A 26843-nucleotide genomic window follows, 5' to 3' on the forward strand; every position below is an offset into this window, starting at 1 on the left:
TCACGCTTTCTGGTACCCTACAAAGGTACCTACTATATGCAAGTAGATCTGAGAAGTCTTATTTTTCTGTTGTATGCGAGTCTTTGAAAAGAATAGCTATCCATTTCCCAGGCAGAAAAATGAGAAGCATCAGCATGCGTCACTCCTCTGCTGTTATTAATCATGTCACAAACGGCGGCTGATGCTCTCCTCCCACTGACTGTGGAAGCTGTTCACCGTATGATGAATGTGGGTGTGCCGGGCTGTGTTTTGCTGCTGGCATTCGACAGCCGTTTTCTGCTATTATACTGCAAAACTTTTAACAGCAAAGACATTTTAAAAAATTAACTTGGTTGTCATTTCTCCCTCTTGTATCCCGCCTCCCACTGTTTTGAATGAAGTGTATGGAACAGCGTGTTTCAGGCCCTCTGTGTGCCCGCCCTTTATTCCAGGGAGGCAAATTGCAACAAACCAGGCTGCCATGCTTTTGATGGAGAAGCAGCCATCAAACTGTAATCAGAAGTGTTCTTGGTGGCCCTCTGCACACACAGCCACCCTCTTCACACATAAACGGAGATACGTGTGCCTGTTGTTGTCTATGATCGGAAGAGCCCCGCAGGATCAGGCCCAAGGCTCATCTAGTCTAGTGTGCCGTTCTCACAGTTGGGAAGCCGACAAACACAACCTGAGTGCAGTGACACCCTCCCCACCTGCAGTTCCCAACAATTGGTATTTATTTGCTCTCGGTAACACCAGCAAGCAGTAAATCACACTATTCAAGTTGGTGTTAACCCTTTATTAGTAAAACTGATATTCACAGACTTGGCTGAGTATCAGGCCTAATGAGCCCAACAGCTCATCCCCGGTAGGTCTTGCCCCATGGATCAGTTGCTAAGACGGAAGGCCCACACCTCCCCACAGCCACCCTAAATCCCCTTCTCTCCAGGGCTTTTCCCAAGCAATCGGAGATTGCACCTATGTGAAGCCAACCTCTCTTCTGCCCTTTTCATGCCTCTTCTGGTTCTGGGAGACCAGCAGGGAGGGTTGCTTGTTGCAGCAGGAAGGGGGGACACCTGTGAATCTTCACCAGCCTGACATCTTGGCGTCCCTCCTCTCCTGCTCCAGCTTTTGCCTCTTGATTCTGGACTTTTTGTCTGCCACAGATTCTCCCAGCTTACTAAGCCCCGTTACCTCTTCAGCTTCCGACACCACCTTTCCCCCATCTTCTCCCTCTCCCTCTGCCTATGCATCGTTGTCCCACCATCACTCCCCAGGCACTCAGCCTTCCTCCCTTGGGGGTTCCCCAGCTGGTTCTCCCACCATTCCTCTGCATCCAACCAATCCATGAGACATGCTATCTAGTAGTCCACCACTGATCTCTCCTCCAAACAAGACCCACTGAGTTTGAATGCTGATGCCACCAAAAATTCTAGTTTCACTGCTGCATCCCCACTACTTTGTAGAGATGGAAAGAAATGACAGCTAGGAATCAGTACTGTAAGCCTGTCCAGATCTGGCCTGCTGTAGCTGAGCTGATCCCAGATCCCTCTTCCCCTCCCACAGCTGGACCCACATGAGATTTCACCCCTCCCATATCCAAGAATCTCCTGATGAGTCTGCTGATTCTCCAGAGAGAAAGAGGCATGTTCTGCTCTCTACTTATTCTGCTCCAGCACCACATCAAAGAGTCAGTCAGTCAGCCAGCCAGTCAGCGTGTTGGAGAGAGAGAGACTGAGTGTTATAGATCGTGTGTAGAGATAAGGCTGCTGCTAAGAGCAGCTGCAGACACTCAGTGCAGTGCAGCATTCATTTATGCTTAGACCTCATTAAGCTCTGTATATAGTTGTATAATAGTTGTAGATAGAATAAAAGAAGTTATTCTACAGAGCTGCTCTCCAAGTCGTTTATATACTCTGCTATACTCTGCTGTGCGACGACTGTCTTCTTGTGGAAGTGAATCCGGTGCTCACAACTCTAAGCTGTGAGTCCACAGCACTTTGACCTGTTCCTGTGCAGAAGGTGGTCTCTGGAAGTGCTACCCAGCTCGCCTGGCCCAGTCGGGGCTGAAGTGGATGAGTCCAGTTGGTGGTACTGGCTCAAGGGCGATGCTGACACCACATGCCTGCCGCTGACATTATGGGAGCCATGCTGTCCTTTTGCATCTGGCCGTCTGCATAACATGTCTAACAATATCTAACAAGCCGGTTAATTAAGAAGTATTTGGTGTTTAAAATAGAACCTTTTATTCTTGCAATATACAGGTTTTCCTTCATAAAACTTTACATAGAATGTTTAACTTGTTTTTAAAAAAGGAACTTGTAACACATAATCCGACATAAAGTTAAAAGCCTTACAAAGTTCTTAGAAAGGTTAGTGGCCTTCTGTGATTGAAATCCAATTGCTTTTAAAGGGGATGTCTGTGGCCCTGATCCAGCCAAGGTTAGTTCTGGCAAACCTTTCTGTGTCTACTCAAAAGTAAGACCCATTGAATTTTGTGGGGGGCTTTCTCCTGGAGAAGTAGATATAGGATTATAGCCTAAATATCATTAAAGCAATGATGATTCATTTAGTTTCAATGGGTCCATTACAAACTATCTTGATCTGCATCCAAGGACCTATTTATAATTTGTAGCTTGGTTTGCTTCTATGGCTGACATGGGCTGGTCTAGTGCATTTTTATTCCAAAATTGTCAGGGAACTGCCATCGGAGAGTCAGGTGGTGGAAGGGCTCAAGGAGGCTAAGAGACCCTCAGATGCTGAGGAAGGAACCAGCAGGGGGAGAGGGAGAGTTCCTGCAGAAACTCAGGCGGAGGGATGGCTCCAAGATGCTTCCAGTGAAAACAGCGGGGAGGGCTCAGGACCTCCGCTGGGGACGCCCACTCCGCGCAGGAAACTGTCACGCAGAGAATCCAGACGGAGAGTTTCCGTTAAGGAACTCTTATGTTGGCGTAAATTCCGGAAGCGTCCACTGACGGATTCTGCCAGCGATTGAGGGAGTCATGCTTTGAGGGCTCCCGTAAAGGCAGAGCTTTGAGACCTATGCAAAGCTCTGAGGGATTCAGCTTTTACGCACAAGCAGCTCATTATCCCATCACAAAAATATATGCCACTCATTTCAGTGGTACTTCCTCTGGAGTAAGTAGAGGATGACAGCCACATCCTGCAAGGAATTTCTACAGGAGCAGTTTCTACACTGCATCCAAGAAGATTCCCTCATGACACATGTGTTGTTTATGTACACATTGTTTTAATTCATTTTTAAAATTTTTCTTTGTTTTTGTTTTGATGAAGTCGATATCCAAGGTATCACCTGGAGGGCGACAGGTTAGCCAGCCCTGGAGTAGACAATCTTGGGCTTGAGGACAAATAGTCTGACTATAGGCAGGTTTTTTTGCTCCATGCAAGGTCATAGCTATTTATTGTCGTGGCCTGTTGGCTACGCAGAGTTTTGACTTGCCTTTGATGTAGTGTTTTCGCTCAAGAGAACTGCTCCATGTTGTGCCATCAGAATAAGCCAGTCCAACTTGCACACTGATGACATATAAACAAAAGGCAATTCGGTCCTTGTTCATGTGTTTCACTGGTATGTGTTGCCAACTAAAAACTAATGCTACCATCTTTGCTCTCTTAACCCACAGCCCATCCAGCTCTTGTATCAATAAAAGGGGGGCCTGAGGCTCTCTTCAAGAGGTAAGGCAGGGAGGAGGAACCAACAGATCTTCAGGTCTCGTTGGACTCCCATCAGCCCCCAACAAACATGGCCAACAGTCGGGGATCATGGGAGTTGTAGTCCAGCAAGTCCCATAGTATGCATTCTTCTTTCAGACAAATTTTCGCTTGCACATGCAAAGTTAATCTACTGCCTCAAACTCTGGTGGTCACTCTAAGTAAGAGCTCTTCGAGTGACCTTCCTGTTGCAGACCAAAGTGCTGCTAAAGGCACAAGAGTGAAGGCCATTAAAATGGAAAAGAAGCTGGCAACTTTGCAGAGAAACACAAGGGGTTAGAATTGAACTATATACATATAGAGAAAGAAACTTCTCTGCGTGTTTATGCTATAGGCAAGTCACAGGGAGCCACCGCTGGGTAAGGGATAATATAAGCAAAAAACCTCAATTCCTACTTTGTTTGCCATTTCTGAATGCACAACAAAAAAATTTATCACCTCTAACCTGCTTAATGTGGCGTTTCAGTTCTTGGACAGTTTGCTTCCATCAACTCCGGAGCATCTGAATTGTGTCCTAATGTTGGGCAACCCCCACCAATCCCCCCAGTTTTGGTGCTTTTAACTAAAGCAGTTTTGGTGCGTTTCACTAAAGCAAACAAGCAAAAATCCTGTTTGCAGATCCTGACATGCAGAAAGTAATAGGGAGAGCTTCACCTGTTGCATGTCTGCCTGCCGTGTACCTGTTGAAAGACTGAGGAGTCTTACAATATAAAAGGGGATTAATCCTAGTCCCTCTTTGACCAGAGGAAAAGCTACCATGCCCTAGAGTCTCATAAAAAAAGCACAGCAAAATATTTCTCCCCATTTATTCACCACTATCCAGCTTCTGCTTTGTGTGTGTCTAATAAGAAGCAACTCAACTAACTCATTATTTAGGCCAAGGAGTTCCATGAATACCTTTCCCCCATAATTGTACAGGTCCATTTTATCTTGCAGAGAATTTTCAAAGGCACAATGTGCAGCTCTGCCATACTCTGTTTGGCCCTCTTGCATAAAATCATTTCAAGTTCTGAGCTGCTCTGGTATGAAAATGGTTGCCAGCTGCCTGGGAGTCAATTTTGTTGGTCGTTTTTGTACATTATTTTAAAAGCCAACACCATGTTATTTTGACATTGCTAGTCAAGAGTAGGTTACAGGTTTTTCTTCTTGCAATGTACAAGAGATGCTATGTTCATCTGCTGAAAATTCACGCAGCAAAACCACATAGAAAGAGTTATCTGTTTGCCTTCTTGAAGAGTCGGCATATTCCAATTCTGTCTGCTTTATAGGCATATTTTGCGATGGCCCAAGGACTACCCAGCACAAAAGAAAACAAAACTAACATTCAACGGAGGAAAGGGAGATTCATTCTGAGCAAGGTTCACTGTCTTATCAAAAGACCAGCTCCATGGCTGAATCGTCAACATTACTGTGGCAACTTGACCAGCTGGCTTTTTGGCAATCACTAAAAGGGTGTGTGTAGGTAGGTAGGTAAGTACGTAAGAGGGAAGGGGGAAAGGAAAGGAAAGGTGGGTGGCGTGGTGGGTTAAACCACAGAGCCTAGAACTTGCTGATCAGAAGGTTGGTGGTTCGAATCCCTGCGACGGGGTGAGCTCCCGTTGCTCGGTCCCTGCTCCTGCCAACCTAGCAGTTCGAAAGTATACCAGTGCAAGTAGATAAATAGGTACCGCTGTGGTGGGAAGGTAAACGGCGTTTCTGTGCGCTGCTCTGGTTTGCCAGAAGCGGCTTAGTCAGGCTGGCCACATGACCCGGAAGCTGTACACTAGCTCCCTCAGCCAATAAAGCAAGATGAGCTCCGCAACCTCAGAGTTGGTCACGACTGGACCTAATGGTCAGGGGTCCCTTTACCTTTATTTATCAGAAGAGACAACATCTTCCATGATGATGTCACTCCCATTTCTATTTATTACCTACTCCCCACCATTTTGTCTTTACGGGTAGAAGTATCGACTCAAAACTATGGGGAAGTAACAGACTTTTTGGGAAGTTCTCAATCTTCCACCTAGAAGGTAGCCCTTCACAGCACCCTGCAACGTCTCCCCACTCCTTGAAAGCTGTAGTAGGGGAAAGTATTGGTTTCCCCAGGTTTGTGACATCATCCACTAGGCGAATCCCAGAGCAAATTTTGAGCAGCCAGTGTCAGTAATGGAAAAGGCAATGAGGAGTCAGACATGAGTGAGAATTGGCATGGCGGCTGCTGCTGATGTCACAAAGGCACTGCTTTCCCCTTCACAAACAAGACTACAGCTGAAGAGGACTGCAAGGAAGAGGAGGAGGCAGCAGTTGAGGCCTGAGGTAAGGGTACAGGTGAGGGCGCAACCATGCCAGGGAGCTAAATCATTTCCCTTCCCATCGTACTGTAGCCGCTGCACTGAAAAGCCACTGAACATGAGCTCATTCACTCCTGCAACGAGCACGCAAGGGGAAGGGACTTTCCAGGGTGGCCCCTGAGGAAGGCCAGGATCACACAATTGCACAGAAGATGCTTCCGTTGTTATGGCAGCCCCCATCCACTCTAGCTGCTATCCTGGCCGTCATGTTTGAGACTTTCTGACTACTCCCAGATGTTGATACGCCTCTGGAGGCTCCTTCGATGTGAGGCCGGGCGGGGGGGTTCTCCAGGGTCCAGGCAACGTCCGACCTGGAAGGACAGGAAGACATAACAAGGCATTCGTCAGATACCTAGTCTGAATTGACGCCGCCTTACACATGGAAAAATACGGTATGCTTAAAATGTAGAGGGCATCAGCTGTATGGAATAAGGGTCCTCATATTCTCAAGTCCCCAAAGGGCTACCTGGCTTACCTTTTCTTGAATGCCAGGAGCTTGTTGCTTTGAACGACACAGGCTTCCGTGTCGGAGGCCTGCTGCAAAATGCTCTTTTTGGACTTCCCTTGGAAAATCACATTGTCCTGTACCAAGGCCTTGGTCCGGTCAAGCATCTCAATCGCATAACCTCGAAAGGAATGGATTCTGTTCTTGGTTACCTTGAAGGAAAAGAGGAGAACACAATTACTGGTAACATAGCACTCCATTAGCAAAATTAGATGATTCATCATTCTGGAAGAGAAAGAGCGAGTTGGTTTTCCAGAAGCAGGTGATTTAAAAAAGAAGCACCCAAGACAGCTTGATAGGGAAATTTGATGCCAGTTGAACCTCAAGAGAGAAAAGGTCTAAAGCAGGCATAGGCAAACTCGGCCCTCCAGCTGTTTTGAGACTACAATTCCCATCTTCCCTGATCACTGGTCCTGTTAGCTAGGGATGGTGGGAGTTGTAGTCCCAAAACATCTGGAGGGCCAAGTTTGCCTATGCCTGGTCTAAAGGAACTAGAAGTCAGGAAGACTGTTCCCTGCGAAGAGGAACTGACAGTTATGTCGCTCTGAGGAATAAGGGTCTCCTTAACAAACCATTGGCACCCTTAACAAAAGTTCCCAGGATTCTGTGGTAGAAGCCATGTCTGCTTAAAGTGGTATTATGGTGCTTGGGGGAAGTTATGGAATTGGGATTTAAAATTCATGACATGTTATATGTTGAAAGAAAATTATATGAAAATGATGTGCCAATGGTATTTAACTCCTAGTAAATTAGCAAAAATGTATAAAACAGGCTCAAATGTATGCTGGAAATATAAGGAAAAAGAAGGCGCCTTTTATCATATGTGGTGGGACTGTAAGGTAGTAAAAGGATTTTGGGAAATGATATATTATGAGTTGAAAAAATGTTTAAAACAACCTTTGTTAAAAAACCTGAAGCCTTCCTTTTAGGAATTCTAGGTGCTGAAAGGAGCAGAAAATACTATTTATGCATGCGACCACGGCTGTACGGATGTTACTGGCCCAGAGATGGAAAGAAAATAAAGTCCCAACCAGAGAAGAATGGCAGGTGGAGTTAATGGACTATGCTGAAAGGGCTAAAATGACTGGAAGAGTTAGAAATCAGGAAGACCAAAATTTTAATAAGGAATAGGGAAAATTTATAATTTATCTTAAAGACCATTGCAAACAGTTAAAATCGTGAGGGTTGGAATATCACTTGTAGTTTAAGGTTGAATTCTGGACTTAATGGAAGAGGCAAAGGGTTTGGATTAACATAAAAGATGCGGGGGGGGGGGATTAATAACAGGAGCCATAAACGGGAGGATGGAAGTCCAGGAGATTCCTAGGAATCTTGTTTCTATGATTTGAATTATGTCTGATATATCTCTGTAAAATTTTAATTTGAGAAACCAAATAAATAAATTTGTAGAAAAAGAAGAAGAACTAGATGAAGGGAACGCAGTGGATGTAGCCTACCTTGATTTCAGCAAGGCATTTGACAAGGTGCCCCATGATATTCTTGTAAAGAAGCTGGTAAAATGCGGACTTGACTATGCTACCGCTCAGTGGATTTGTAACTGGCTGACTGACCGAACCCAAAGGGTGCTCATCAATGGTTCCTCTTCATCCTGGAGAAGAGTGACTAGTGGGGTGCCACAGGGTTCTGTCTTGGGCCCGGTCTTATTCAACATCTTTATCAACCACTTGGATGATGGATTCAAGGACATCCTGATCAAATCTGCAGTGACACCAAACTGGGAGGGGTGGCTAACACCCCAGAGGACAGGATCACACTTCAAAACGACCTTGACAGATTAGAGAACTGGGCCAAAACAAACAAGATGAATTGGTCTTTAAGCAGAGGCTTAACAACCATATGTCAGGAGTGCTCTGATGGTGTTTCCTGCTTGGCAGGGGGTTGGACTCAATGGCCCTTGTGGTCTCTTCCAACTCTATGATTCTATGATTCTAGAAGAGGTATTATGGTACTTTGCATGTATTGTGCAAATGCAGCTCTATAACGCCCTAGCACCATGTTACACCTCAAATGCTACAACTCCATCACAAAACCAAGGCCCTGGTAAGTAGTCCACTGGGGGAGGCAGTTGATAAGGTTGTCTAAAGGTAAAGGTTAAGGGACCCCTGATCATTAGGTCCAGTCATGATCAACTCTGGGGTTGCGATGCTCATCTCACTTTACTGGCCGATGGGGGGAAAGTGTGCTCTTTGTAATTTGGCAAAACATACTCAGTAACCGCAGGAAAGATACTCCCTGGTGGTGTTTGTCTTTTTTTTACTTCCAAGTTTTCAAATGACTGAAGATTTTGACAGATTTTTTGGAGCACTTGGGGGTCAAAAGAAAGTAATTTAAAACAACTGTTGTTGAGATACTGTATTTTTCGCCCTATAGGACGCACTTTCCCCCCTCCAAAAATGAAGGGGAAATCTGCGTGCGTCCTATGGGGCGAATACAGGCTCTCGCTCTCCAGGCTTCAGTAAGCTATCCGCAGCCTGAGAAGCCCTGCGGGAGTTCCCGCAGGGCTCCCTAGGCTGCGGATAGCAGCCTGCTGCCTGGCGCGCAGGGCGCGCTGAAGCAAAGCGCCCTGCGCTTCGGGCAGACATCGGCCAGCCCCAAAAGCTCAGGGGACAGTGGCGAGGCGCAGCGCCGCCATCCCGCTGTTCCCCGACCTGGTTTGGAGGCTGGCGCTGGGGAGAAGCACGCTTCTCTTCAGCGCCAGCCCCACAAGCTCGGGGGACAGCGGGGAGGCGGAGCGCCGCCATACCACTGTTCCCTGACCTGTTTTGGTTTCCCCGACCTGGTTTTGGGGGGAAAATAAAGGAATTTCCCCCCCTTTATTTCCCCAACAAAAAACTAGGTGTGTCCTATGGGACGGAGCGTCCTATGGGACGAAAAATACGGGATTTCATTCCAAATCTGAGCCAGACAGAGGATGAGGTCAGGTGGGTGTCCTGTCCACCCACCCCAACAAAAATTCAGGTTATGCCCATATCCAAGAGGGAATTGGAAGGGCCAACAGCAGTTCTGTGGGAAACTGTGTAAAATTACCAGCTGCCGGTGGTGCAACATACACTCAAATTCCACAATCCACTATACGGCGATACCGAAATCGACAAGAACTGAGAAAGAAATGGGAGCATTTCCTGGAGGTTGGTACACAAATTAAGACACAATTTCCTTCAGAAAATATCTACTGCAGAACTTGCACGTTTGTGTGTGTGTGTGTGTGTTTTGCTGGGGTGTTAAGGGCTCTTGTGTTAGTGAATGGATCTGCAGATCCTCATCTTCTCCCATTTGTTTATTTCTTTTGCCTCCTTCACGCCTGTCATTTTCTGGGACTGCATTCAACATGATATTTCTCGCCACAGCAGCAGCTTTCCCCCCTGCTTCTCCGAGGACTGTTCCAACCTGTTTACTTGCTCTGCTACTTCTCTTGGGGTAGCCGATGGATTCTTGCCAGAACGCAAAGGAGAAAACAGCAGCAGAGGCAACAAACAACCCTTAGGCTTCCTATTAAAATGTGCTCACTTATCAATATAGAGGTGTGTGGGCACTTTGCACCCCTCCCCATATTTGCAATTGCTTTTTTTAATTGAGCGATGTGGGAATTTTTTTTTTGGTTATAGCTCGTTTGTCTGTTTTATTTCTTTGGGAACCTGTGTGTAGGTGTCTGGGGGCGGGGTGGTGGTGATTCTGAGCATCGAGTCTTTCTTCCTTTCTGTGAAATAGGTATTTTACAGTGTTCACAGTAGTTTCTTAGCTCTCCAAGTGTGCTCCTGGAACCAAGAAGGTTGGGGACCCCCTATGTAGAGTGTCTGTATGGAAGCGGGAATAACCTGGAGTGGTGTTAGTGGGCAGAGACCTGGGTTTATATCTCTACTCTGCCACAGAAGCTCGTGGGAGGACCATGGGCAGCCAACCAAACGTGCTTCACAGGGGCATCCAAAATGCTATGAGAAGAGTTAATGTAGTATAGAATTCTATGATGTCACCACAGTAGACAGTATTCATAGAATCATAGAGTTGGAAGAGACCACAAGGGCCATCGAGTCCAACCCCCTGCCAAGCAGGAAACACCATCAGAGCACTCCTGACATATGGTTGTCAAGCCTCTGCTTAAAGACCTCCAAAGAAGGAGACTCCACCACACTCCTTGGCAGCAAATTCCACTGTCGAACAGCTCTTACTGTCAGGAAGTTCTTCCTAATGTTTAGGTGGAATCTTCTTTCTTGTAGTTTGGATCCATTGCTCTGTGTCCGCTTCTCTGGAGCAGCAGAAAACAACCTTTCTCCCTCCTCTATGTGACATCCTTTGATATATTTGAACATGGCTATCATATCACCCCTTAACCTCCTCTTCTCCAGGCTAAACATGCCCAGCTCCCTTAGCCGTTCCTCATAAGGCATTGTTTCCAGGCCTTTGACCATTTTGGTTGCCCTCCTCTGGAGACGTTCCAGTTTGTCAGTGTCCTTCTTGAACTGTGGTGCCCAGAACTGGACACAGTACTCCAGGTGAGGTCTGACCAGAGCAGTTAGGTCTCTTATTAAATATAGAGTGTTAGTGAGTTTTACTATGAGAGCAGGAGGAGTTTGTTTTACGCTGCCATGTGCCTCAGAATAAGTCTGTAAAGTCTCATAAGTCTGTCAGTGTCTCATGTTCATATACAGTGGTACTTTGTTTCTCAAATGCCTTGGTTCCCAAACACCAAAAACCCGGAAGTAAGTGTTCCAGTTTTCAAACATTTTGTAGAAGCCGAACATCTGATGCAGCTGTCAGCTATTGTATCCAGGGTGCCTGCACCAATCAGAAGCTGTGCCTTGGTTTTGAAACATTTTAGAAGTCAAACGGACATCCGGAACAGATTAAGTTTGGTGCTTTTGTTTTTGCGTTTTTGTTTTTGAGGCTTTTTCAGTTAATTTGTTTTAGTGACTGTGTGGAACCCAGTTCAGCTATAGATTGATTGATTGATTGATTGATTGATTGACTGATTGATTGTACGACTGTGGAAATGGATAAAAAAAAACCATCCAAACAATGACTATCATCAGTGCAGGTAAGAAAAAAAAATTAATTTTAACACTTATCACCTACAATACTGTGTTATTTCTTTTTTAGTACAGTACATTGATCATTGCTTTGAGAAAGTGCACCTTGGTTTTGGAACACTTTGGTTTTGGAACGGACCTCCAGAACAGATTAAGTTTGAGAACCAAGGTACCACTGTGTGTATATATATATATAGTCAAAGGCGACTATGGGGTTGCGACGCTCATCTCGCTTTCAGGCCAAGGGACCTGGCGTTTGTCCACAGACAGCTTTCTGGGTCATGTGGCCAGCACGACTAGACTGCTTCTGGCACAACAGAACACCTGACGGAAACCAGAGCGCATGGAAACATGGTTTGCCTTTCTGCCACAGAGGTACCTATTTATCTACTAGCACTGGTGTACTTCTGGACTGCTAGGTTGGCAGGAGCTAGGACAGACCAATGGGAGCTCAGCCCATCGTGGGAATTCGAACTGCCGACATTCTGATCGGCAAGCCCAAAAGGCTCAGTAGTTTAGACCCACAGCGCCACCTGCGTCCCTTTATATATAAAGTGGCTACTTTATTTAGAATACTAAAACATATTTGTGTGTACACACACACACACACAAAATATGGTTTTGTATTCCAATTAAAGTAGCATGTTATGTTTAAACTCTAAACAGAAAATCTTGCACAGTCTTTTCTAGGAGAAAAAAAGAGAACTATATTTTTTAAATGGCCAAAGAACCTGGGGCAGCTTTTACACATATAAATATCACTGCTGGAAGGAAAAAATGAGGTACTGTACTGTATTTTGTGCTCTATAAGACTCACTTTTTCCCTCCTAAAAAGTAAGGGGAATTGTGTGTGCGTCTTATGGAGCGAATGCAGGCTGCACAGCTATCCCAGAAGCCAGAACAGCAAGAGGGATCGCTGGTTTCACTGCGCAACGATCCCTCTTGCTATTCTGGCTTCTGAGATTCAGAATATTTTTTTTCTTGTTTGCCTCCTCCAAAAACTAGGTGCGTCTTGTGGTCTGGTGCATCTTATAGAGCGAAAAATACGGTAACTTGTGCATGCAACCCTTCATGGAGGACTGGTGAAATATAGATAATCATAATGAGTCATCTAAATAACCACAAATCATCATCATGATTGTTTATGACTATTTAGATGACTCTTGGGTCCCTTCCAATTCTGTAATTCTATGGAAGGCCACCCGCCAGGGATTCTTCAGCTGTAATTCCTGCATTGCAAGGGGCTAGACTGGATGATCACTGGGGTGGCTTCCAACTCCACGATTCCCTGGTAACAAGCAAGCTTGTTCTCTTTTATTTCGCCACGCACCTTCATATCGGCTGCCTGCAGCAGCTTGAGGCCACAGCCCTGATTGCCCAAAATGTCATTCTCGGTGACGATTCCCTCGCCCTTGGAGGCCACCCCGTGGCTGCTGTTGTCGTAAATGCCGTTCCCACGGAGCTCCACCCGGCACTCTGCTTCCACCACGACTCCCCCCAGGCTATTGCAAGAGATGCTGTTGTTTGCGATTCTCGTGAGCTGAGAGCTTTGGAAGACGGAGACCCCGCAGTCGTGGTTGGCGTGGATGGCGTTTCCGATGATGTTCAGGGCTTCGCTGCTCTTGATGTACAAGCCAGCAGCTGCGAGAGGAGGAAAAGCGACCCTGAATCAATAACCCATCTTAACCAAAACAGCAACCACCATGATGACAAAAACCTGGGGCAAGAAGTGACAGAAACCCGGAAATGCACCTACGTTGAAGTCAAACAATTAAGATGCTGCAATGTTAATACAGTAGTACCTCGGGTTACATACGCTTCAGGTTACAGACTCCGCTAACCCAGAAATAGTGCTTCAGGATGAGAACAGAAATCGTGCTCTGGCGGCGCGGCGGCAGCAGGAGGCCCCATTAGCTAAAGTAGTGCTTCAGGTTAAGAACAGTTTCAGGTTAAGTATGGACCTCTGGAACAAATTAGGTGCTTAACCCGAGGTACCACTGTATCTGCCTTAAAAACAAAAAACTGCCCGCAGTTAAACAGACCCCAGCTATATGGCTAGGATCCTGATTTTAAGGAAGGTGTGATATTTTATTATACCAACTGGCAGGGCTTGTTTCAGCCAGAACTCACCGGAACTGAGCCCTGGCACATCTTTGCTGAGTTCCGGCACCACTTTATAGTGTTTGGGCATGGCGGCTCAGCGTCACGTTGCTCCAGGTTGCAGGCGGCACGGTGACTGGTGCCATGCGGTGGATCGTGGCATCGTAAGTCACCGAAAATGGTGGTGGGGCAAGCGTAACGTTTCTGCAGGAGCTTCCCAGTATACCTGAAGGAACGTCTCCCATCGTTCAGCCCAGACACTGAGGTCCAACTCCGAGGGCCTTCTGGCGGTTCCCTCACTGCGAGAAGTGAAGTTACAGGGAACCAGGCAGAGGGCCTTCTCAGTAGTGGCACCTGCCCTGTGGAACACTCTCCTGTCAGATGTCAAGGAAATAAACAACTATCTGACTTTTAGAAGACATCTGAAGTTTTTAATGTTTGATGTTTTATTGTGTTTTTAATATTCTGTTGTGAACCACCCAGAGTGGCTAGGGAGACCTGGCCAGATGGGAGAGGTATAAGTAATAAATTATTATTATTATTTATTCCCAGAAGGAATTCTCAGAAGCTTCTTTGGAGCCTCTTTGGCCTTTCCCATGGACAAGGCTGGCTATACAATGTTCCCGGCCAGGACTCACCTCCATTGTGGTTGATGTTGTTCGACTCCACGAGAGCCACGCTGATTGGCCTCCGGATAACCACGCGCTCATCCTCACTCTCCAGGTCATTCTCCCAGTTGGCAGCTTCTCCTTCGTCATTGAAGTTCTCGTTGCCCCCTTGGTTGGCGAGGTAGTCATTAGCATCATCTTTGCGGCAAAACACCGCAATCCCATAGATGCTGTTGTGACCGATTTGGTTGTTTGCGATGTGCGGGAGGCTGGAGGACATTATCCAGACGCCGCAGCCCTTGTTCCCTATGCAAAGAGAAGAGGGGGAAAGCACATTGGCCTGTCTTCCTGATGTAACATTGTGCAAGAGACTGAAGAAGCTTGGGCCGGGAGCTAACTGGGTCCTAGGTGTCCGGAATTGCTTGGAGGCTGAGGAATGGTGAGAGGCAGAATCTCCACAGACTGGGCTGAGTGTCAGGCCTAATAAGCAGGACAGTTCATTCCTGGTGGTCTTCCTCCATGAAAATCAGTTGCTGAAACAGGAAGTCCCTGCCTCCCCACAGACATCCAAGTCCCTCTTCTCCAAGGCTTTCCCGGGGCAATTGGAGACTGCATCTGTTTGCAGCCAACCTCTACTCCGCCCTTTTCATGCCTCTACTGGTTCTGGGAGATGAGAGCCAGTTGCAGCAGGAGGGGAAGACACCTGGGACTCTTCACCAGCCAGACTCATCTCTGCTTCTTGGCCTCCTTCCTCTCCAGCTTCTGCCTCTGATTCCAGACTCCCCTCTGCCACAGCCTCTCCCAAGCTCACTAAGCCTTGTTTCCTCTTTAGCTTCCAACACCTCCTCTTCCCCATCTTCTCCCTCTGACTCATTGTTGTCCAGCCCCCAAACCCCGGGCTCTGAGCCATTTTCCCTTGGATGTTCCCTAGCTGGTGCCTCTCACCATTCCACTGTGTCCAGCCAGTCCCTGACAGGCCATCCTCCATTTTGAAACTGGATTCTAGAACAGTGAGAGCTGCCCTGCTACACTCAGCACACAAGACCCCGGGAAACAAGGATACGGAGGGGGTGATAACCCCACTGTCAGCAGAGGCTTACCATAAATGGTGTTCCCTTCTATGAGTCCTTTCCCACGCTCCCCGACCACCACGCCATCTGAATAGCCACAACAGATCAGGTTACTTCTGAGGACAGGGTCACCTCCACGGCGGATGTCTGTACCTCCCCACTGGTTCTCCCGGATGACGTTTTCTAAAGCAGTTTAAGGAAGGAAGAGTAAACAAAGGACTGCCAATTATCCAAAGGAGCACTGAAGGAATGAAGTGAAAAGACTATTTCACATCAAGCCGGTTTCTACCTCAACTTCTGTATCAACCTGAGGCAGCCCAAGGCTGTGTCATCATCCAGCTTGTAGCTAGCCAAATGCTTGTTGTTATGAAAGGTTATTATTGTGTTTGTTATGAAGAACGAGGAGGGCGCTGTGGTCTAAACCACTGAGACTGAGTTTCATCCTGGAGAAGAGTGACTAGTGGGGTGCCACAGGGTTCTGTCTTGGGCCCGGTCTTATTCAACATCTTTATCAACCACTTGGATGATGGACTCAAGGGCATCCTGATCAAATTTGCAGATGACACCAAACTGAGAGGGGTGGCTAACATCCCAGAGGACAGGATCACACTTCAAAACGACCTTGACAGATTAGAGAACTGGGTCAAAACAAACAAGATGAATTTTAATAGGGAGAAATGTAAAATATTGCACTTGGGCAAAAAAAATGAGAGGCACAAATACAAGATGGGTGACACCTGGCTTGAGAGCAGTACATGTGAAAAGGATCTAGGAGTCCTGGTTGACCACAAACTTGACATGAGCCAACAGTGTGACGCGGCAGCTAAAAAAGCCAATGCAATTCTGGGCTGCATCAATAGGAGTATAGCATCTAGATCAAGGGAAGTAATAGTGCCACTGTATTCTGCTCTGGTCAGACCTCACCTGGAGTGCTGTGTCCAGTTCTGGTAACCACAGTTCAAGAAGGACACTGACAAACTGGAACGTGTCCAGAGGAGGGCAACCAAAATGGTCAAAGGCCTGGAAACGATGCCTTATGAGGAATGGCTAAGGGAGCTGGGCATGTTTAGCCTGGAGAAGAGGAGGTTAAGGGGTGATATGATAGCCATGTTCAAATATATCAAAGGATGTCACATAGAAGAGGGAGAAAGGTTGTTTTCTGCTGCTCCAGAGAAGCGGACATGGAGCAATGGTTCCAAACTACAAGAAAGAAGATTCCACCTAAACATTAGGAAGAACTTCCTGACAGTAAGAGCTGTTTGACAGTGGAATTTGCTGCCAAGGAGTGTGGTGGAGTCTCCTTCTTTGGAGGTCTTTAAGCAGAGGCTTGACAACCATATGTCAGGAGTGCTCTGATGGTGTTTCCTGCTTGGCAGGGGGTTGGACTCGATGGCCCTTGTGGTCTCTTCCAACTCTATGATTCTATGACTCTTGGGATTGCCCATCAGAAGGTCGGAGGTTCGAATCTGCGCGAGGGGGTGAGCTCCCGTTGCTCTGCCCCAGCTCCTGCCAACTTAGCAGTCCAAAAGCATACCATTGAAAGTAGATAAATAGCTACCACTGTAGCAGGAAGGTAAATGGCATTTCCATGCACTCTGGCTTCTGCCACGGTGCTCTGTTGTGCCAGAAGCAGTTTAGTCATGCTGGCCACATGGCCCAAAAAAGCTGTCTGTGGACAAATGCCGGCTCCCTCAGCTGGAAAGCGAGAAGAGCACCACAACCCCATAGTCAACTTTGACTGGACTTAACCGTCCAGGGGTCCTTTACCCTTTTTTGTTTTGTTTTGAGAAGAAGGGGGAAGAGGAGAAAGGAGGAGAGCTTTCTCTTTCCAGCGCAGATCCTTGGCTACTACGACAGACTGGGAGCCCCAGTGACAGACCACTAAGGGAAAGCTTTCCAAATTGTGTGCCACAACACATTGGTGTGTCGCACAAATGCTCCCCACACTCCTCCTGGGGCTGGAAAGCATTCGTTTAACCTCCGGCTTGCTAGTAAAACTGAACTGCTGTGTCGTGAAATGATGCACGTCCAAAAAGTGTGTCACCAAGTGTGTGAAAAGTCTGGAAAGCTCTGCACTAAGGAAATGCTCTGGCCGTGCTCAAAAAGGGAAGTTCTGAGAGGCAGGTGGCGCCAAACGGAAAAGAGAAATAACCATATAGTCAATGGTGACTATGGGGTTGCGACGCTCATCTCGCTTTCAGGCCAAGGGACCTGGTGTTTGTCCACAGACAGCTTTCTGGGTCATGTGGCCAGCACGACTAGACTGCTTCTGGCACAACAGAACACCTGACGGAAACCAGAGTGCATGGAAACACTGTTTGCCTTCCTGCCACAGAGGTACCTATTTATCTACTAGCACTGGTGTGCTTCTGGACTGCTAGGTTGGCAGGAGCTGGGACAGACCAATGGGAGCTCAGCCCATCGTGGGAATTCGAACTGTCAACATTCTGATCGGCAAGCCCAAAAGGCTCAGTAGTTTAGACCCACAGTGCCATCTGCGTCGCTTTATATATAAAGTGGCTACTTTATTTGGAATACTAAAACATATTTGTGTGTACACCAGACTTTTGTTGTTCAGAGCTGCAGCAGTTCTGAGGTGACTCTCCTATGAGCTAGGAAGCTCGTGGATCAAACAGCTCTTCAGCCATGAAGACAAAAGGTGGCTTTAGGCAAGCAGCCAGAGTCTCTCTTCTGTAAGATGGGGATGTGCACACTGGCCTACCTTACAGGGTTATGGGAAAGGACCACCAAGACCTTGTCACATGAAACTTCAAGCACAGAAGTGGAGGAAGCTGCCCAATACAGAATCAGCGTTATCAAACTCAGTACAGTCATAGCTTCAGGCTGCGTTTTTTCAGGTTACGGACACGCTGAAACCCAGAAGTACCAGAATGGGTTACTTTCGGGTTTTGGCGGTCATGCATGCGCAAAAGCGCCAAATTGCAACCCGTGTGTGCGCAGACGCAGCACTGCGGGTTGCAAATGTGCCTCCTGCACCGATTATGTTCGCAACCCGAGAGTCCACTGTATTGTCTACCCTGACTGCCAGCAGCTCGGGGGGGGGGGGGGAGGCCTCAGGCAATTGAAATTCATTCCCAGTCTTACTTGCTCAGACACTGAGCTAAGGACCTTTCTGCCCAGGAGTGTAGTGGAGTGTGTGCGCCATGGCCCCAGGCACATGATTTTTGAGGGGGAATGAACCAGGCATCCCCATGCATGCGTTCCCAGCACAGCCCACGCCAGTGCTCTTCTCTGCCCACCAAGGTCAGTATTAGTTGGCTGGGCGCCCCCCTGCGCAGGCAGACAGGTGACTCAGTGTGGCTGGTGGGGGTGAGGTTGCTCTAGCTATGAGGGCCGGGCTGTAGCCCCTGGACCCGGAACGCACGCGCCCCGAGCACCAGCAACCAATGCTATGCCAGCATTCCTCCCAACGTGAAGTCTTACTAGTTCAGAGGACACGGGATCAGACGTGATAAAACCCTGCCAAACCTGAAATGAGGATTCACTGTTTGGAGGTTAATTTTTGCCCGACCCAAACCCATGCCCCATAAATGCTTTCCTTCCCACACCTGTTATTTGGCCTCTTCCGTTCTCATTCACAGCGATGCCAGCAGCAAGGCCTTGGAAGATGTGGTTCCCACTGGAACAAAAAGGGGTGGAGACACTGTCAGTGTTTTGTACAGTTTGCTTATTTGTATAACAGCACAAGGTGAGAAAATAGTAATAGTTGGAATATATGCACCGAATAAGAAAAATGTCAGAATTTTTAAAAATGATAGAAGACAAGATTGTTGGAGTATATGGACCAGAATATAATATTAATGGGAGACTTAAATGGGGTAGTCTCTCTAGAGATAGATAGGACAATAAGAAAAATGGACTCAAAAGAAGGAAGACTACCTTTAACTTTTTTCAAAATTGTGGAGAACTTTAATCTGATTGACATATGGAGATTTAAGCACCCACTGGGCAGAGAATTCACGTACTTCTCAGAACCACATCAGTCTAGCAGAAGAATCGACACAGTATGGCTTTCTAGAGAATTATCAACACATGCCAAGAAAGTAGAGATACTATCAAGAACACATTCAGATCATAATGCAGTAATACTGGAATTAAGAGGAAAAAATACCCCACTTAGATGAAGGACTTTTAGATAATCAGAATATATTACAAAAAGCAGAAAAATCCCCAAAGTACAATTTATTTGTGCCACAATTAAATAAAGTAGTGTCTGTAAAATAGTGTCTCCCTTTTTTAGACACCTCCTCCTTCCAGTCATTGCTTCCATGCCAGAGTTGTGTCCCAGTCATAAAGGGCCCAGTGATTCTCCCCCATTGGAAGGCAGAGATGGGTTCCTTATTTAAACTGACCTGATGCACTGGTCAGTTTCTGAGTGCGGGCAGTGTGGTTTGGTGCTTGCTTCCACAATTGTTCTAAGTGCTTTCCTATAACTGTTTTATATACATTGCTATTTGTAACGGTTCTAGGGGTTGCTCATGCGTAAGTTGCCACCACTCTTGGCTTGGTTGCCTGGTTGAACCCTTTCTGTCTGGACAGCCCTTCACTTCGTGGCTGTCTCAGTCGCTGGCAGAATCCGTCAGTGGGCGTTTCTTAAACTTCTTCCAGCAAAAAAGTTCTTTGACGCCAAGTCTCCTCCTACTCTCCCTGCATGGAAGTCTTCTGCGCAGGGAGGGTGTGGGCAGCAGAGTACTCGTGCCCTCCCCACTAGTCTCCGTTGAAGAGTCCTGGAGCCTTTTCTCCGATTCCCCCATCTGCCCCCCTTCTCTCCTGGTGTTACGCTGATTTCCTTCCCCAGCAGCTGGGCTGCCTCTCCCCCTGCTGGGACCCTCTCCGGCATCGCTCTGGAGCCTTCCCTCCTCCTCCTCTAGCTCTGATGGCAGTGCCCTGACACTATTATATTGCAAATCACTTGGGGGTGCCTCATGGCAAGAGATTCATAAAGGGAATATAATCATTTTCATCTTGCTCTTGAACTGTGGGGGCCCCTATTTCAAAGCCTTGCTCAGCCATGAAGCTTACTGGGTAATGTTGGGCCCATCCGCCCTGCTCACAGGACAGAACTTCCACTGTTAAAATAAACTGTCCGGTGCTCGCTAGAGAGAGGGAAAGGGCGCAAATCTATTCGGTAAGATAAATAAATAGGATTTTTATTACTCCAGGAGGTGCCAAATTGCATGTTCTGCCTCACTATAACTTTCCAACAGCGAGCGAGCAAGAGAGAGAAAGAATCCGTCATTTCAAGCAGAAGAGAAATCTGCTGCCACACAAATCAATGCGAACATGGCAAATGCCAAGTAAAGGCCAAATTTCAATGAGTGCAACGTAGCAGATAAAGAGAGTTGGAAGAGGAAGATCTGAATTAAAATCCACTAGTCAGCCTTGATGTTTGCTAGGTGGCCTTGGGCCAGTCTCTCAGCCTGATTCTACCTCGCAGGGTTGTTGTGGAGATGGAGGGAGACATGATCAGTTGAAAGGTTTACAGCTCTCTGTGTCCAGTTCTGGGCACCACAGTTCAAGAAGGACACTGACAAACTGGAACGTGTCCAGAGGAGGGCAACCAAAATGGTCAAAGTCCTGGAAACGATGCCTTATGAGGAATGGCTAAGGGAGCTGGGCATGTTTAGCCTGGAGAAGAGGAGGTTAAGGGGTGATATGATAGCCATGTTCAAATATATCAAAGGATGTCACATAGAGGAGGGAGAAAGGTTGTTTTCTGCTGCTCCAGAGAAGCGGACACGGGGCAATGGATCCAAACTACAAGAAAGAAGATTCCACCTAAACATTAGGAAGAACTTCCTGACAGTAAGAGCTGTTTGACAGTGGAATTTGCTGCCAAGGAGTGTGGTGGAGTCTCCTTCTTTGGAGGTCTTTAAGCAGAGGCTTGACAACCATATGTCAGGAGTGCTCTGATGGTGTTTCCTGCTTGGCAGGGGGTTGGACTCGATGACCCTTGTGGTCTCTTCCAACTCTATGATTCTATGATTCTAGGAACTCTTGACATGGAGGCTGACAGATGCCAGAACTTCAATTGCTCCAAAATGGAAAATCTGTACAGAACTTGTGACTGCGGAACACTAACTCATAAATTTCAGGGCCAAAGGACCCTGAAAAATTCTATGCTGTTTGGTGGGATTTTATCTTCTACACAAGTGCAAACACAAAGAACTCCCTCTGTGAAATTTGGCTTTCCTAATGGTCCTAAGTACTCGGCTTATGTCTTTTTTTGACAATTAATTAATTAAATTTATATTTTGCCCATCACAACATCTCAGGGCAGTTCCCAGAATATACCATTTCGTTTTTTGCATTTGTACTGCTATTATTTTTATAGTATTGGCTATCTTTTTAAAAGAGATTTTACTATAGAGTTTACCCATTTCAACAAATGCCTGCCAACACTTCCATAGGAGAAAATATCACAGCAGTTTTATTTTAGTGGTACCCAAAAATGATTTCGATTGTCACCAGATGCCAATAAGTGACTAAATCTGAATTCAAAAAGTCATTATCTTAAACTTTGCTGTTGTCAGACTGAAGATAGAAGTTCCAAAAGGTATCAGCAAAGAGTATGGTAACTGAGTCTCCTTAACATGAACCAGTTGTTTTTCATTTATGACAGCTTGAGCCCTTGAATATTCTGGGAGTTTTTTATAGTATTGATTTGCTTACTTCAATTAAAATTTATTATTATTATTTTTTAAAAACAGTATTGAAAGCTGCTGAGAGATCAAGGAGAACGAGCAGGGCTTATCTCCACCCTGTCCCCATCCTTGCCCTGAAAATGATCTGTGTGGGGGAATAATAGTGTGGCGAGATCTCTGTCAACCTAGAGAGAATCTCCTGGAGCCATTCTCTGGATGCCTCTGGGATTGAGGCTTTAAAATGCTGGAGAAACAAGCTTTCTGATTGGTCCAGAGACCCAATTGAGACTTCTGTTTGAAATACATTCAGGGCTGCTTGGGAATAATTAGCATAGCAATAATATCTTCTTAAGAATAACAAGCCTCATCTCCTACAACAAAAACACTAGGCAAGACCAAGTCAAATGCCTCTTGTTTTAGCAGGGACAAACTGATCTCAATTATAATAGACTTGCAGGGTTTTTTTTTGTTTTGATGAGCATGCTGCTGACAGCGTTGTCTAGGAAGAGAAATTACGTCTCCGCTCTGAGCTCCCTTCTTCTTTTATGTTCATTTCCTCTAGACTTCATTCGCTGCATCATAATCACCAGACAAGACAGCTGCCTATTTAGAAATTGCTACTTATTTGACAGGTCTGTTTCAGCCCAGTCGTGACCCTTATGGTTTGCAGATTAATAAAATCTGTTTCACACTTGTCAGTCGAGCTATTATGCTGGAACAAGCCGTTCCCAAATGGATGCTTAAGCCTGTCTAGGTTGCTCTGTGTTTCGGAAGAGCGTTGTGGGGCTGTTGTTTTCCTGCAAGAAGTGTCTGTTGTTGCATTCGCAGCACAGCTCCGACATTTATCTCAAAACAAGAACCGCCAATAAATCAGTAGCAGGTTTGCATGCCCTATAGACTCCCAAGTTTGAAAACTCCACAACCTGGAGGGCGATGAACTGAACTTCACGGCCAACTTGGGATTCAAACTCTTATTTATTCGAACTCTAACCATTTTGCCACACTGGCTCTATCGACTGCCTACCCAAAGTAGCCCTGTGCCAGGGATGGAGAACACTGGGGCCATTCAGCTACTGTCAGAGTATGGCTCCCATCAACCCTTTCTGCGTTGGCAAGGTGGTCTGAAACTGCCATGACTTGGAAGCTAGCAATGTCTGAAGAGCCACAGATTCCCCATCCATTCACAACACACCCTCAGGCCATGTCCCATTGGGATGGACCACTGCCCTTGCATGAGCCACGATCTGCTGCTGCAGGACTGGGTGAGGGAAAGCCGCCATTCTGGGAAGAACAACCATTTTTTTATATGCTGCCCATCTGACTGGGTTACCCCGGCCACTCTGGGTGGCTTCCAACAAATTAAAACATAGCAAGAAATCAAACATTAAAAACTTCCCTAAACAGGGGTGCCTTCAGATGTCTCCTAAAAGCCAGATACTTGTTTATTTCCTTGAGATCTGACAGCAGAGTGTTCCACAGGAAGGGGGCCACTGCTGAGAAGGCCCTCTGCCTGGTTCCCTGTAACTTTGCTTCTTGCAGTAAGGGAACTGCCAGAAGGCCCTTGGAGCTGGACCTCAGTGTCCGGGCTGAATGATGGAGGTGGAGATGCTCCTTCAGGTATAATAATAATAATAATAATAATAATAATAATAATAATAATAAATTTTATTTATATCCCGCCCTCCCCAGCCGAAGCTGGGCTCAGGGCGGCTAACAACCGTCAAAATAGTTCAACATACTGGGCCGAGGCCGTTTAGGGCTTTAAAGGTCAGTACCAACATGCTGAATTGTGCTCGGAAATGTACTGGGAGTCAATGTAGGTCTTTCAGGACTGGTGTTATATGGTTGTGGTGGCCGCCCCCAGTCACCAGTCTAGCTGCCGCATTCTGGATTAGTTGTAGTTTTCGAGTCACCTTCAAAGGTAGCCCCCCACATAGAGTGGGAAACATTGCTCACCATTCTAGATCAGCAACCTTTGAGTAGCCCAGAACACACAGTATGAAAGCTACTTCCCCACAAAGCGACTGCAAAGACAAAGGTAAAGGTAAAGGGACCCCTGACCATTAGGTCCAGTCATGGCCGACTCTGGGGTTGCAGCGCTCATCTCGCTTTATCGGCCGAGGGAGCCAGCATACAGTTTCCGGATCATGTGGCCAGCAGGACTAAGCCGCTTCTGGCGAACCAGAGCAGTGCACGGAAACACTGTTTACCTTCCCGCCGGAGTGGTACCTATTTATCTACTTGCACTTTGACGTGCTTTTGAACTGCTAGGTTGGCAGGAGCAGGGACCGAGCAACGGGAGCTCACCCCGTCGCGGGGATTCGAACTGCCGACCATATGATCGGCAAGTCTCTGTGGTTTAACCCACAGTGCCACCCGCACAGGTACATTGGCCTAAAGACTTCATCTCCCTGTCAGTGTTCATAATAATAATAATAAACTTTCCTGCTCTTTAGCTGCATGGAGGGCGTGTGGGTGTATTGTTTCAAACCGACATCCAAAAAACGGCAAGAAATGCTGCTGTTGAATAACTTACCTCACCAGAGGGTTTCCGTTATACAGGATGTAAACGCCAGCCTCTTTATTTCCATATATTTGATTGCTACGGATGATGCCTTTCCCGTTGCCAAGGACAACGATGCCGGAGCGAAGGCCGCCGTGGATCCTATTACACTGCCATTTGATTTATGCACAAGCACAAGAGGAATGAAAAATAGAAAGCAAGAGAGGGAGATCAGCCACAGAAAAGTCAAGGACTCAGTACAATAGCAGAAAGGTCAGTAAGCCTCCGGACAAAAGCGCCCAGCTCTTTCAAAGCTGGAAGTGGTTTGTTTTCGAGTGGAAGAGCCCAATTTTGTGTCTCCTTGGAGAAGGCCTGGCATTTCGGCTGCGACTAAGCCTTCTGCCTCTAGAGCGGCTACTCGATTTGGAAATCAAAAGGGCTCCCATCCTACCTTGGCCCCGTTACTCAGATAAATACATAATCTCGTCCACCAATTCCCAATTTTGCTGGACAGGAATAAAGGAGAGGGCAAAGGCTTATTGGATCAACCAGCACTTTGCAGCTTCTCAGTTGTGTCTCAGCTGAGGCTTTTAATATGCACTCGTTAGCAAGTGGTGATGTTTTAGTTTCTTGCTGTGTAAAAAGCTTCACCTACTGATTTCTGCAGATTAAACTGCTGTTAAAAAGGCACAGGAGTTGGCCAGGCAGGATTTCTTCTTCTTTTCCTGGTCAGTTAGCAACCCTAGCTCCTGCAGGCAGAGAGAATAATGGCATCCATAGGCCAATGTTACATATCTAGATCTGATTTTGGGGGTGAGTGAGCCAGCTAAAATTCCCAACGCAAGTCAAACACTTTGGAGATCATCTTGCCAGGTCTCCTCAATTTTCTCCCCAACTTCAGAACACCCTCCCCTCTGAGGCCAGCCTAGCACCAATATCAGCTCAATTTGGACACCAGGTTAAAACATGGCAATTTTCTCAGGCATTTTTGAATTACCATTCCACTACGTAATAACAGAAATGAGCTACTCAGTGTTCTAAGATTATTTGTTCTTTTGCCACCTTTGTCTTTTCCTGGTGGAATTACAGTATTGCTTTAAATGGGTTCTTTGACACTGTCCTGAGAACAGTTTGACTGAGGATGGGATAAATGCTTTTTATAAAGAAGAGGAAGAAGAGTTTGGATTTGATATCCCGCCTTTCACTCCCTTTAAGGAGTCTCAAAGCGGCTAACATTCTCCTTTCCCTTCCTCCCCCACAACAAACACTCTGTGAGGTGTGTGGGGCTGAGAGACTTCAGAGAAGTGTGACTGGCCCAAGGTCACCCAGCAGCTGCATGTGGAGGAGCGGGGAAGCGAACCCGGTTCACCAGATTACGAGTCTACCACTCTTAACCACTACACCACACTGGCTCATACAGGCACGTATCTGAATGAGCCATTAAACGTCACCAACCTACCATCCCATGCCACTGTATTGTGAGGATTCAGGACCACAATGGACAGGAAAAGGTTTGGTCCGCTCTGTTTTCTACCCAAAGAAGGGTGGGGAAAGAATGCATGAGAATGAACCACAAGGAAGGAAACCTCCTTGCACTGACATGTCAGAAGGAATGGGACGTGTCTCCAGTCCCTCCAGCCCTTGTCTTGGGCAGCCGATTCAATTTTGAATTGCTTGCTCCTCCTTAAAGGAAGGCTGCTGTCCATGAGAAAGCCTAGGTCCACACCTGCTTGAATTGTGCAAGGATGGAGCCTCTCACTAATGGTGCCTCCCTCTTGCACAACACTAGGAAAAGCTCTACAGTAGTGGGGACAGAACACAAACCAAATAATAATAATAATAATAATAATAATAATAATAATAATAATAATAATTTATTATTTATACCCCGCCCATCTGGCTGGGTTTCCCTAGCCACTCTGGGTGCCTTCCAGCAGAATATTTAAAACATGATGAAACCTCAAACATTAAAAACTTCCCTAATAATAACTAATTAAAGGTAAAGGGACCCCTGACCATTAGGTCCAGTCGTGGCTGACTCTGGGGTTGCAGCACTCATCTCGCTTTATAGGCCGAGGGAGCCGGCGTACAGCTTCCGGGTCATGTGGCCAGCATGACTAAGCCGCTTCTGGCGAACCAGAGCAGCACACGGAAACGCCATTTACCTTCCCGCCAGAGCGGTATCTATTTATCTACTTGCACTTTGACGTGTTTTCGAACTGCTAGGTTGGCAGGAGCAGGGACCGAGCAACGGGAGCTCACCCCGTCGCGGGGATTCGAACCGCCGACCTTCTGATCGGCAAGTCTTAGGC

At 46.7% G+C, this 26843-nt stretch overlaps 1 protein-coding gene and 1 long non-coding RNA gene across 3 annotated transcripts in view; one reads left to right on the top strand and one right to left on the bottom strand.

Annotated features, from left to right (window-relative positions):
• Positions 1-3243: 3243 nt before the first annotated feature.
• FBXO10 (F-box protein 10) overlaps positions 3244-26843 on the bottom strand; it is a 168387-nt gene continuing 144787 nt past the window's right edge. For both annotated transcript variants that reach the window (XM_083718639.1, XM_083718638.1), the window contains 7 exons: positions 24565-24701; positions 18933-19003; positions 15394-15546; positions 14324-14599; positions 12916-13226; positions 6511-6692; positions 3244-6346 (listed from right to left, as the gene is read on the bottom strand). In XM_083718639.1, coding sequence (XP_083574765.1) covers positions 6169-6346; positions 6511-6692; positions 12916-13226; positions 14324-14599; positions 15394-15546; positions 18933-19003; positions 24565-24701 — 1308 coding nt within the window. In that variant the 3' untranslated portion in view covers positions 3244-6168. The remainder of the gene's footprint in view (positions 6347-6510; positions 6693-12915; positions 13227-14323; positions 14600-15393; positions 15547-18932; positions 19004-24564; positions 24702-26843) is intronic.
• Positions 18972-22722, top strand: LOC310835369. The gene is made up of 2 exons (XR_014559607.1): positions 18972-19072; positions 22095-22722. It is a non-coding gene; the product is annotated as an uncharacterized lncRNA (long non-coding RNA).

Source organism: Podarcis gaigeae, assembly GCF_964106915.1.
Source record: "Podarcis gaigeae genome assembly, chromosome: 17".
Classification (NCBI taxonomy): Eukaryota; Metazoa; Chordata; class Lepidosauria; order Squamata; family Lacertidae; genus Podarcis; species Podarcis gaigeae.